At 37.2% G+C, this 13,084-nt stretch overlaps 1 protein-coding gene across 2 annotated transcripts; it reads right to left on the minus strand.

The window, feature by feature from the left end:
- Positions 1 to 6,185: 6,185 nt before the first annotated feature.
- On the minus strand, positions 6,186 to 12,179 carry LOC128670829 (catalase-like). 2 transcript variants are annotated; one of them, XM_053746827.1, is made up of 3 exons: positions 11,959 to 12,179; positions 10,451 to 10,657; positions 6,186 to 7,767 (listed from the first exon to the last, which is right to left on the minus strand). In XM_053746827.1, the coding sequence occupies exons 2-3, from the start codon at positions 10,547 to 10,549 to the stop codon at positions 6,325 to 6,327; spliced, it is 1,542 nt and encodes a 513-aa protein (XP_053602802.1). In that variant the 5' UTR covers positions 10,550 to 10,657; positions 11,959 to 12,179; the 3' UTR covers positions 6,186 to 6,324. The 2 variants fall into 2 exon arrangements, with proteins under 2 accessions (XP_053602802.1, XP_053602801.1); XM_053746826.1 differs by having other exon boundaries at positions 11,879 to 12,179.
- Positions 12,180 to 13,084: the final 905 nt, after the last annotated feature.

Genomic DNA, 13,084 nt, shown 5'->3' on the forward strand with positions numbered 1-13,084 from the left:
TCCATTTTAATTCTACAAGCTAACACGAATATTAATATATTCGTGTTAGCGTGTTAAATAAAAGCTTGTTGATGTTAATAACATCCAAGACCCAGGACAATACAAAAATGCCATTTTAGACACTTCTTCATAGTCGTTTTCCTCATTGCTGAGGTCGTGATCATTACGTGGAATTAAACGCACATAACAACTTTATTGGCATTAGTAATGGAGTGGTTTGCCATTGCCTTCTCCATTTCACACACAAGTTAATAATCAACCAGTGTGCAGGTTTCCTCCCGATGTTTTCCTTCACCGGAAGCAAGTGGTGATCGATGAAAACTACTACACATCAGTCAGATTGGTATACAAACTCATGTGGTAGGATTCGAACCTGCGACCTTTCGATCCACAGACGGGCGTCTTAACCATTACACCACCACCTTCTATTTATTATTCTTCTATTATTTTAAACACAAGCCTTTAATATTGTCAGAAAGATCATATTGTACCGTTGAAGAGTTCCCACGTTTGGAGCTGTTCCTGGGTGCACCATATCAGCTCATGCTTATCACAATATTGCATTGTCATCCAAACTAAACGTGTGTACAAAATTTCAGCTCAAAATCGGTTGAAAAATTTCTATTTCTAAATTGAGTTGCAAGATTCAACCCGAGACATAGGGACATGGTGACATAGTTACATTGCAAGTTAAATAAAAGCTTGTAAATAGATCATTTTCCATCTTGACCCGACCGGGGTTCGAACCCAGGACCTCCAGTGTAACAGTCCGGCATGGTGACCATTAGGCCACGTGAGGCCGTGTGAAATGAAACCGAGCAGAAAGACTAAAAAATAAAAGCACAATCACTGTGATGTCGCGAGCCAACTCGAAAATAGAATAGAAGTTCTCACCTCCACACCACTAGAGCGTGCGTGATTATAATTACTATTGATTTTCCATTTCACATAGCGTCTTACCGAGTTATTATTAATTACATAACATTGTATTGCAAAGTTACAACACAAACCCACAGGAAGTACACGTAAACATAACCTGCGTAATCTACCTACCACAAATTATTCCCACGAATTTGTACTTATACTTTTAGTAGAATGGTTCAGTCAATACTGTGCTGTGACAAGCTTCACCACGAGGCTGTTTATTGTTAAAAGTCACTAGCTTTTGCTCGCAGCTTCGTCCGCGTGAAATTCCATTTTTTTTCCGGCATGAACGGTACAAATAACGGTAAATTTTAAGAAAATTGGTTAAGTAGATAAAGCGTGAACAAGTAACAAACAAACTTACTTTCGCGTTTATAATATTAGTTAGGATTAGAATAATTGCAGTGGTCACTGGAAAACTTCACCTGATAATGATTAGCTTGGACCAGGTACTTAATTAAAACATCCGTACATATTATAATTATAAAGAATCTCTTCTGTCGCGCCTCTCTGTCTATATGAACTGAAATGGCAGAGAAAACTAACATTTGATTAACTTGTCATATTTCCATTTTTTAACCCCCGACGCAAAAAGAGGGGTGTTATAAGTTTAACCGTTAAGGGTGTCTGTCTGTGTACGTGGCACCGTAGCTTATCCACGGATAAACCAAATTCAAATTCAAAATTCTTTATTCAATTTAGGATGATATACATCACTTATTGACGTCAAAAAAATTACTTAAACTAAGTCTACTGCCGGCTTCCAAAGCGCAAGTGAAGAAGAAGCGGCGCAACAAACTTCACCGCAGCCTTTTCTCCAAGGACGTCAATTAACAAATATAGGTCTTATATATATATTAAAAATTAGGAGGACAAATTTACATCATTATTAAAAATGTCAAAATTTGAATAAATAAATAAAATAAAATATGTAAACCGATTTGGATGCGGTTTTTATTATTCGATAGCTAATTTTTTAGATATGTTTGTTCAAAATCGGTTCAGCCGTTCAAAAGTAGTAGCGAAATGACTATTGAAAGTCGGGGTTTTTTTAATTTGTCTATAGGTACAAATAAAGTAGAGTAATAAGAAGCTGTGGTTAAGACGCCCGCCTGTGAACCGAAAGGTTCCATGTTCGTGTCACATGAGTTTGTACTCGTATACATCTGACTCATGTGTAGTAGTTTTCATCTGACCCCAGGCTTTGGGGCATCACAGACCCGAATCCAAATTCAACACGAACGCAATAAAACACGCGAAAATTATAAGAAAGATTACATGCATGAGCTGATATTTTTTCCCTTGAATAAAAACTAACGTTTATAGGGAATAAGATCCCTCCAAAATATAAATTTCTCATGAAAGTAAAGCCCAGAGGCATGGCTAGTTAATAAGTCGTAAAATATACTCTATTTCATGAATTTCTTGTATTACTAGGCGTTTTTAGCATTTATTAACTGAATGCGTGCTATGCCTTGCTTATTTTTTACCTATAAAATTAGTATGGAACTAACAAGGCTCGAAGGGAAAAGTGAAGTGTGATATAAAATCATATTGCGATTTTTTTGTCCAAAGATTTGTATAAGATCTCTGGATTGATAATAAGAGTCAAATAACGGCATCTTGTGGTAATGTTATAAATTAGTTACCTTGGGAATTTCGGTATACAAAGTACTCTATGTGTTATTCCAGGTTATATTTTGACCGTGCACCAAATTTCACAACAATCCGTCCATAAGATTTTGCGTGAACGAGTTACAAACAATACATCCTGACAAACTTTCGCATTTATAATATTAGTAAGTAGGTAGTAGGATAAACGATTTTAATGAAATAATAAAATAAAAAAATAAATAAATAAATAAATAAATAAATAAAAATTAATGCTTAAGGAACACTATGGCATCACTTTAATTTGTGTTAGTTACAGGATTAAAGTAAAAATCAACTAGATTCTTCTATTCAACTCGTCCTCCCCACCGTCGTTTGGATTCCGATCATCTACATAAATATAAACACCGATCCATACTTAGCGTATAACTTGTTAACTTTATACTTACCATCTAAAATAAAAAAAGACACTGACATCAAATTAGCCTACATGAAAACCGCCATCTTACCTTTATTTACAATCTACTGAACATAAAAGTATGTATTTATAATAATAGTATAGTATTTATAATATAATCTGTATGGCTAGCTGAAATACCACTCCCTATAAAATGTTCATAGTTAATACCCATAGTACTATTTATTATAATGTGATTGCTACGTAACTATATTCTTAGCTATCGATTTCTAGACTTTATAATTGGTGACCTTTGGCTTTTAACCACGAATCGGGTAGCAAATGAAACGAGCAGTTAATTGTATCTAGTACGTGAAAGTGGCAATTAGATACATCGGTATCGTGTGTTAGACTTTGACGTAGAATTTTTCAATTTTTAGAAACTACTTCTCTCTCATTTTCGCAGGTTGTGGCGTCAAGAAACCCTGAAACTTGGCAAAATATATTACGAATATTTTATGAATAACGGCGTAAGACTATAATTTTATATTTGTGGCCACCCCCCTGTATCAACTCTCTTTGTGAGTGCTCCTGTCGCTTACATAAAACGCTATTCAGGATTTTTACCTCACCGATAACAAGTGACAGGACAACGAGATTAATTTCTCATCCAATACTACACAGCTAACCAATCACAGAGCGGTGTTGTGACGCGGCGAAAAATACACCGCAATGTATTGGTTACCTGCGTCTCACCACTCGTCGTCTTTCGATGACTTTTGTTTAATACAACTATCATTGAGACTATACATTATATAATCAACGTGCCAGAGCGTTTGAAATACAGACTTTAAGTATCAAAAGTCATTGAAAGAACGAGCAACAAGAATTAATATATTTATTTCAAACTGAGGTTCAGTTTGAATATACATCTATGAATTGAATACAGTTGAAATATCGAGGCATAAACCTTTCAAAAGCAATTCTGTATCAAATAAACACGGCATAACTTTTCAGCTTACTTTGAGCTGAACGTTTACTAGCCCCAGTAAACCATGAAACATTAAACACGTAGCACGTCTTTGCGTCCCTTAGTTGCGTCCACACATGCTTTTTTTTAATCCCCGAAGACGGAGGAGAGTTATTAATTTAACGTGTCTGTGTATCTGTATGCATGCATGTAGCAGCCAAACGGTTGAACCTATTTCAATCTAGTTTTTTTTTTTTATTTGAAAGAGAATTCGATCGAGAATGTTCTTAATTCTTAGCTGTTGTGAAATCGTGCCATTATGCCCGCGACTTCAGAGACTTTCTTATATTTTTAATTTTATTTTTATTTTTATTTTTACACGATACGTACAGTCAACAGCACGTCAACCTACCCAAATTCATTGCAAACTCATCGCGCCATAGAAGTTGAATGCATGGTAACTTGATGTGCTGTTGACTGTTCACGATGTGAAGTTTATTATTCCGTGGTGCACGATGTAGGAAAAAATGATAGCATGTGAACGTTAGCAACGTGCTACGTGTTTGTGTGTTTCGTGGTAGGCCTTCTGGTGAAATACCGAATAAATCGGTTGCAATTTGAACTTCTGTCAGGGCTGTCACAACTTACTTGGCGCAAGCTTGTCTAATAACAACTTATTATTTTCAGGATTGACAAACATTTTTTACTTATTTAAGCTTTATTGCACACAAATACAATTTGTAAAAATATTGAAATACTTCATGCTAAAAGCATTATCTAATAGTCAACCTTTGGGTTATACTGAAATGTTGTTTTTCTCATGGAATTAATAACAATAAGGTCATCAATAAAGCAAAAACGTCTACAAAATGTAGATAAGAGAAGAATTAGTACATGACACGTTTTAATACATGAATATCAAAAAATAATAATTATATAATTATTTATTTGTTAGACCATAATTTGTTAGTAGAATTTGTATTCTTGTAACCTATTTAAACAGTTGACGACCCTGCTTCGTTGTGAGTTGGGAATCATCCTAAAGCTAGCTGTAAATTCTACTTAAGATTCAGTAATGGACAAATCCTGACTTTACGATCTACAACGTATATCATTTTATTTCATCGTCTTGAGATGTATATATACAATCACAAAATGTATGTCTTAACGCGTTGAAGTATTTTCTATGTAATACATACTATCTTATTTACTTCCATCTACATATAAACAGTTAATCAAAATTTTTAGATCCATGCTAACGTATATAGACCTAAAACACCCTTATTTTCAGTAGATATAAGAGAATAAAGAATATGAGCATGTATTTTTCTAGTCTCAGCATTTTATCCTATCCTAATGACATTATAAATGCGAAAGTTTGTATATTTTATATGCATATTTGTTACTCTTCCATGCAAAATGTACTGGACTGATTGTTATGAAATTTGGTACACTAGTAGAATATAACCTGGAATAACACATAGGGGACTTTTTATCCAGAAATTCCCGCGGGGGCGAAGCCCCAGGGCGCAACTAGTGATTCATAAAGTTATTGAAATACGCGCTGGCATTCCATAGGCGTTTTCTATTTACAATACGTCAAAACAAGTCCAAATACAATGAGCAATTTTCGCTGGAGAATTGGAGACCAATGGAATGTAATTCACTTGAAATAAATCTTATTATTTGAAGGAAATTGCATGCAAGAAATAATTTTCGTAGTATTTATTGAAGGAATATATTTTTCTTTGGCACGTCACTTTGATTTGTTATTATGATAGCGATCGAAAACGAAATATTTGCGTATTGAAATTGTAAAGGCGTTTTGAACATTAACTGTATTATTTACATTTGTATTTTTGTACAGTTAACAGCATAATAATTTATATTATATATTCATTGCAAACTCGCCCTTATTACCGCGGCATAGAAATCTATGCAGGGTAACTTGGCATGCGGTCGACTGACAATTACGGTTTCTTGATGACAATTTTATGTTTGGGACGAATAAATTTATTTATTCAAATAAGTTTTGTGTGATAACGTAAACATCAAGCCAAATCTGTTTTTTAGTCTGCTTTATCTACTGTGTTATCAGCTAAAGCCGGCTCTACACTGTCGTCGAACAGTTTGCCAAACTTTGGCCGATTCGGTATACATTGCTGGTTTTACATTGCGTTAAATTACAGCATTTATACTAACTACGCAATTTTCATGCATTCGCGTACGGACGCGGATGCGTGTAACTATAGACGGGGTTCAGTAAGTACGCCACATAAACTATTTTTCATTTTAATATTCTATACTACACATTTGCAACAATAAATATGTCAGTGTTAATTTCCTTAATATTTTTCTAAAAATAAGTACATCACATCAAATCTTTTGGAATTTTGCAGCTGTATGAAATATTACAGTAAACTTAATCGTCCCAGTCGAACTTAGTTATTGTTCGGTTCACTGCCAATCCTTCTGCTATCCTGTGCCCCAAGTTAGGATGGATTATTGTAAAGAGTTTGACAGCCCTATCTTGTAAGAATGTCGCCGCACCTCCCAGACTGTAGAGAATATTCTCGACCAATCTACTTCGTTCATCTGTAGTCATCTCATTGTCATACAAGTCTCTAGCTTGTTCAAAATTATTAGGATCATCCTGATAAATCTGGATTAACGATGCTCTGTACTTTTCTTTGTAAGGCACAGGACCGTTGAATGTATTAGGGTAATAGTTCGGTGTGTCTCTTTCATTATCCTTCACAGGCGCAACGCCATCACGATTATAAATTAAAGGTTTCGTCTGAATAGGGCAATTTACTGGTATTTTATTGAAGTTTGATCCTAGTCGGTAATACTGAGCGTCTCTGTATGCTAGACGACGTGCTTCGAATACCTTGTCTGGACCTCCCAATATCCCCGGAACGAGATTCGCTGGATTGAATGCTAACTGCTCTATTTCTGCGAAGTAATTTATAGGATTCTTGTTCAACACAAATCTTCCTAAAGGTCTTAATGGGTATCTGTTTAGTGGCAAAACTTTAGTCACGTCAAATACGTCAAACCCAGCACTCTCTACTTCTTCTTGCGTGAGCACTTGAATGCTAACTTTCCAACTAGGGAAGTTCCCATTACCAATAGCATTGTATAAATCTCGTGTTGCGTAATCTGGGTCTACTCCGGCAATTTTTCTCGCTTGTTCTGATCGCAAATTCTTTATGCCTGCCTCTGGTATGAAATGGAAACGAACGAAGTGTTTGTCGCCAAAGTCATTGACAACTTGGAATGTGTGTATGCCAAATCCAGGCATATGGCGGTAGCCGTCAGGAATACCACGGTCGCCAAACACCAACATGAACATGTGGAGACTTTCAGATCGCAAGGTCAAAAAGTCCCATAACATATTTCCGTCAATTAGATTCGTTGCTGGGTTTCTCTTCTGTGCTCTCACGAATGTGGCGAATAGTAAAGGGTCTTTGTAAACATACATGGGAGTATTGAAGCCTACTATATCGAAATTTCCGTCTTCTGTGTAGAATTTCAAAGCAAATCCTCTCGCGTCTCGCGAAGTGTCAATGCCCCCTCTTTCTACAACCACTGGAGAAAATCTGGCAGCAATTGGAGTACGTTTTCCAACTTGGCTGAAGAGTTTTGCCTTACATATGCTGGTTATGTCGTGGGTTACTTCGAAGTAGCCAAACGCGCCTCCAGCCTTCGCGTGGACTAGCCGTTCGGGGATTCGCTCTCGGACTAGATGAGTCAGGGAATCCATAAAATATTCGTTGAAGATCAGCGGTGAATTTAGTGTAACCGTTGCGTCGATGGTGTCGATAGGTGCGCCCGCGCTGGTGGTCATTATACCAATTGGTTCCTGAAAACCAAAATAATTTAAATGTTTAATAAACAATCGGAAATAAATATGTTGCAATCATGAATTCACATGTTACAATTACAGATTATCTGAGTTTGTTCAACATTAAAAGAAATTGTATATGTCTTGGCTTATAATACAGAATGATAAATATATAACGTAATTATTTACTCAGTTTTATACATTCGGAAAATAACTGACTAGAAGAATGGATTTTAAGTAATTTGTGAATATAATTTTATAAGATTCAATTACTACATTTCAGTTTTGTGAAATTATTTCAAAATTACACGTAATTTCACTATTACAAGTATTTTTAAAGCCTATTAAAAATTATTAGATATTTATCGTTATTAAAATGTTACGCAATATACTTAGTTAGCGGAAGATAATATTATGTATAACCTATGTTTATATCGATAATCTTTCGTTACGGTCACTGGACTGAACATCCCTGGGCCTCGACTAGACTTAGGTTTCTAAAATATTATACTCCTAGTAATATCTAATTAATCTTACATTGTATATCTAAGTAGAGGCGTGTAGGACCATCCTACACCAGACTAGACTATCCTTTTTTTTTTTGTTTACCCAGGGGAATGCTTGTTACGCACTGAGTGTGGGACTCCTGGGCCGCTAGTCGGCCCAGCCTACCCACTAAACCCCTGGGGCATTTCACCGCGACGCCCCCCCGGCCGCCCTTTCGGCCCCGACCTGGGCGGGCAGCAAGCACAAGTGCTAACCATCCGCCCCTTACGCCACGCGAGCGTGGCGCGGACCATCAAGCCCACTCCGCACACCAGTCAGAAAGCTGACGAGGGGAGCGGGCATCACCGACCGCTGGTCCCTTCAGGACCAACACAACACACACAGGACACACACACCAAAATCCTGGGTGCCACAGGGCACCCAAGTCTGCCCTGTACGGGTGCAAGAGGTGATAGGCAGGTGACACCCACACATTGCGCCCGATACAGAGGCAGCCATCCTTCGGCCACAGAGGACAGGGGGGATCGTCGAGAGACATACCGACTCTCCTCTTCCTCTGCGGCCACACCGCACCGTGTTCAGCGCCACGGCCGCGCTGTGGTCGCGGAGGACAAACCCCCGCGACCCCACCTCTGGTCCCCTCTAGTTTCCACATCCAAAGGCTGGTGGCGGGTCACCAGCCAATGGCAGTACTACCGAGGGGACCGTCCAACAGGCCCAGAGCACCCACCAAAGTCTCTGGCCTTGGGTTCCTCTTGGTTCTCCGGGGTGGCTGGTTGTGTCAGACCAGCCCCCCCGGTTACTAAGCCCCACCATCGCGACAAGATGGGAACCCGTCGGGGGGAGACTAGACTATCCTACACCATCTCTCTCCAGCCACTATGTCTCCATTCTCGAAGATTCTCTGTCCTGCCTTGAGAACCCCCAGAAATGATCTGAGAAAGTTCTCGGGAATTTCGGTGAATATTTTCTGATCATTCTCATACATTTTCGAAAATTTTGAGAACTGATTTTCGCTTGATTAGAGAGTTGAGGATTGTTTAAAAATAAAAGTAACGTAAAAATACTGCCTGATGTCAGGCAGTATTTTTATGTTACGTAGGTACGTTTATTTTTACGTGGACTAAAGGCTTTAGGCGTCGCAGCAGAGTACGCAATAAGGAACACACACCATTATGAGAGAGAGAGAGAGTAACAAATATGAACTGATAAAAGAAACGCTTACTGTTCTCAATATAAAATCAATTATTATTAGACTGAGACATCGTCTTAACTAATATTACAAATGCGAAAGTAAGTTTGTTTGTTACTCTTCACGCTCTATCTACTCAAGAATCTCTAATGAAATTTTGTATTGAAATTTTGTATACATGTAGTATGAAGTGTGAAAATGGACACACCTATACAAACAATGTTTATACGTAGTTTATTGTGAAATCACCTTGATAAGTTCATTTCCCTTAAAAATATCATTTTCCACTCAATAACGTCGTTATAAAGGAAAGGACACTACGAAAAGACTACGATTTGGGGGTCATCATCATCATATCGGGTGTTATTGCTAACACTGGTGTCAGATTTTATACAAGTCGCCTAAAGGCATCTAACATGAGTACCCACCGCCATATAGCGGCAGGTAGTCACATACACTACACATACATATTTAAGCATTCTCCATAAAACGACACCATAATACAGCCGAGTTAAAATAACATAATGACGTTTCCATCACTCGCAAAAATATTTTTCATTCACGTCACGTCGAATGAAAAAAGAATTGAGTTAATTTGGTGATATTGTACTTCCTCTGCATTACCCCTAATGATAAATTAAAGCACACATTGCGCACAGTAGCTGATAAACAAAACAAGACATAGTCAGACTTTTGTCCAACAATAATTATTTCTTATTTATTGCGTTAAAACTGGTTTTCGATTTTATTTAAGTCTCCAAAAGGCATATGATATGACTGTTACGAATATCTTCCACTCATTTAGTGGCTGGAGACGAGATCGTGAATTTCCTCACGACGATTTCCTTCACTAGAAGCATGAGATGGCTTATGAAAACTAGATGAATCAGATTGGTATACGAACTCATGTAGCACGAGTAAGATTCGAACCTGGGACTTTTCGATCACAGGCGTCTCAACCACTGGACCACCACCACGTAAACAACAATAATTAAAACATACCTCAGTTTTCTGCTTAAATATGACTATCTGCTGTCCAGCAGGATCATTCTGCAGCTTCGCAGCAACCACCGCTAGACACGCGACCAGCACAATCAACATCTTGCTAGCTCTGTTACACTACCATACCAAACAACTGTTAAATACTTCTGGTGGTGACCTTGTGAGTCAAGGCAGGGTTTTCTCAGCCGAGTGTATATTACAGTTTACCTGAAAGTCATTTTATATTCATTCAATAACACTATTGCAAAATATTATTAACACTAATAATGATTTATTAACACTATATTTTGCGTTCATTTAACGCAGGAATAGTGATTTTTTCGATGATAAAAGATACACTATTTCCATCTCATTATTCCTTACTATTGTATTGGTTGAGTTGGACTTTGCTGTGATAATTAGAGATCAGGAGAGTGTCGCCACGAACTTAGTCGCGGGCCACATCTCCTTTTTTTAGTTCTATACAAGATTTCCTTTAGATACCTTCGTATACAAAAGCAATGAAATCTTTATCAATTTTTATAGTTTTTGCCCTTTTATATTACACTTTATAACGTTTCTGTATCTTATTGTTTGTTTAATTGTGCAATACAACGAGTATTATATTTTATTGTCCCCTATCTTACGATATTGGTTTCCCACGGATCTTACACATATACAAGCAAAATCTTTAACAAGAATTTAAAATTAACTACGAAACTAGAGTTTTATTGATCGTTCATAATTAGGTTAGGTATGTATAAAGACAAATTAAATATTTTATTGAGGTAAAATATGCACTTAGGTATTTCTTTCAAATCTTTTTTTATATATACTTAATCTAATATACAGCTGTACCATTAGACTGGAAATAGAAAATAATATGTATGTATGTACACTACAGTTCCGAAAAAACCAGGAGTGCCGCCTGCGCTGGTACGGCCGCGTCTTGCGTATTAGACCGGCAAATTACGTGGGAAACAAATGTCTGGCTATGCCGCTCCCGCCTGGCCCTGGCAGAAGGGGCAAACCTAAGAAATGTTGCCTTGATGTCGTCATAATATGCGTGCTAATGGTCTGACAACCATGGATGCCGACGACCGTGTGAAGTGGTCACGAAAGAGTAGGAAAGCGGACACTGAGCTTCGACGCTCAACGGCTGAGAAAAAACCGGAAACACGCTCAGATGAGAGGAAGTCGCCAAAAATAACCTCTAAAAGATTAGAAGTTACATAGGCACTACTTTGTTATAAGAAACTTTCAAAAAGTCCACGCAGACGACATTCGCAATTGATACAATTTTTATTATAAAGGATGATTTTCTCAAATTTACCAAACAAAATTTGGATGACCAACTAAATAGGCTTTTTGATATTTCCATCCCCAAGAACTTGCAACGAATACTATAGCGTGCTTAATTTTAAAGAAGCATAAAATATAATTACTTACTATGTTAAAATCCAATTAGTACAGATGCACCATGAATCCAGTAGGAAACCTTTAATTAATCAATTACATATTACCTTTACCTTAATGCGGCAGATAATCGAGTTTATTAAATCACCGTTAAAAATCTCAACTGTTATCGAATATCAAATCTTGCAGTTTATAATAAAATGCTGCTTTTCTAACCAACGCTCGTCACAGTCTACTGGCTTACAGTCAGTCAGTTGACCTAAGTAAGAGTTGTATAGTTTTTTAATGATTTTATTTTAGGCCGGGGACGCACGAGTTGAAATTACGACCACATAATGGGTGTTAAGTAAGTACCTACCTACTTTAAATTGTGGTTGGCGGTGAATAAACTAAATATTGCCCAAATGTTTTCCGTTTTGATACAAACAGGGGTGTAGATACCGCCATATCAGCCGTCAATGGTACTGGGCCCCGGGCTACAGGGGCCCCCAACGTGTGTAAGCAAAAATTAGTGAAATGTTATACACACTGACACTTAATCTTGTGCTTCCCGGGAAAAAAGATAAAAAAACTGCCATAGGTTTTCTGTATAGAGTTTCCACTGTAGAAATAACAAAAATAATGAAAGCTTTTTTTCCAATAAATCATAATTGTGACAAATCTTTAAACTTTCAAGTGGACACCCCTAAATAATTTTGATACAGGGCACGCTACGCCACTGCGTACAGACATGATCATTATTGCAGAAATATACAGAACTAAGAATAATATTATATTAAGTATTATTATCCTATCCCATCACACTAAATGTTATGAAACATTACAATACACACTAAATGTTATGTTAGTTAGGTGAAAGTTTGTATGTTAGGTATGTTATTCTATACCTATATATATCTAAACGCTAAAACGGCGCGGTCAATTTTTATGAAATTTGCTATTGAGGTTTCTGATCCTTGGATACATAGGATACTTTTTATCCCGAAATTATAGGATTCCTTTAGGATTTGGTCGAAAAGTTTGATAGTCAAAAATGTTTATGCAGTTGATGATCTAATTGAGAGCCGACTGTAGAATATAGGCCATATTTTTTAGAGGACGGAACTGATACCTAAGATGCGAGTTTATATTATTGTTACATTCGTGGTAGAGAAGAGAAAATACGGTTTATTCCCAAGGAGGGTTGACGACAGGCAGGCGGCCGGTTGTAAAGTCGCATCCGAATCCTCAAAAAATTGT

This window comes from Plodia interpunctella, chromosome 6, assembly GCF_027563975.2.
Source record: "Plodia interpunctella isolate USDA-ARS_2022_Savannah chromosome 6, ilPloInte3.2, whole genome shotgun sequence".
In the NCBI taxonomy this organism is placed as follows: domain Eukaryota; kingdom Metazoa; phylum Arthropoda; class Insecta; order Lepidoptera; family Pyralidae; genus Plodia; species Plodia interpunctella.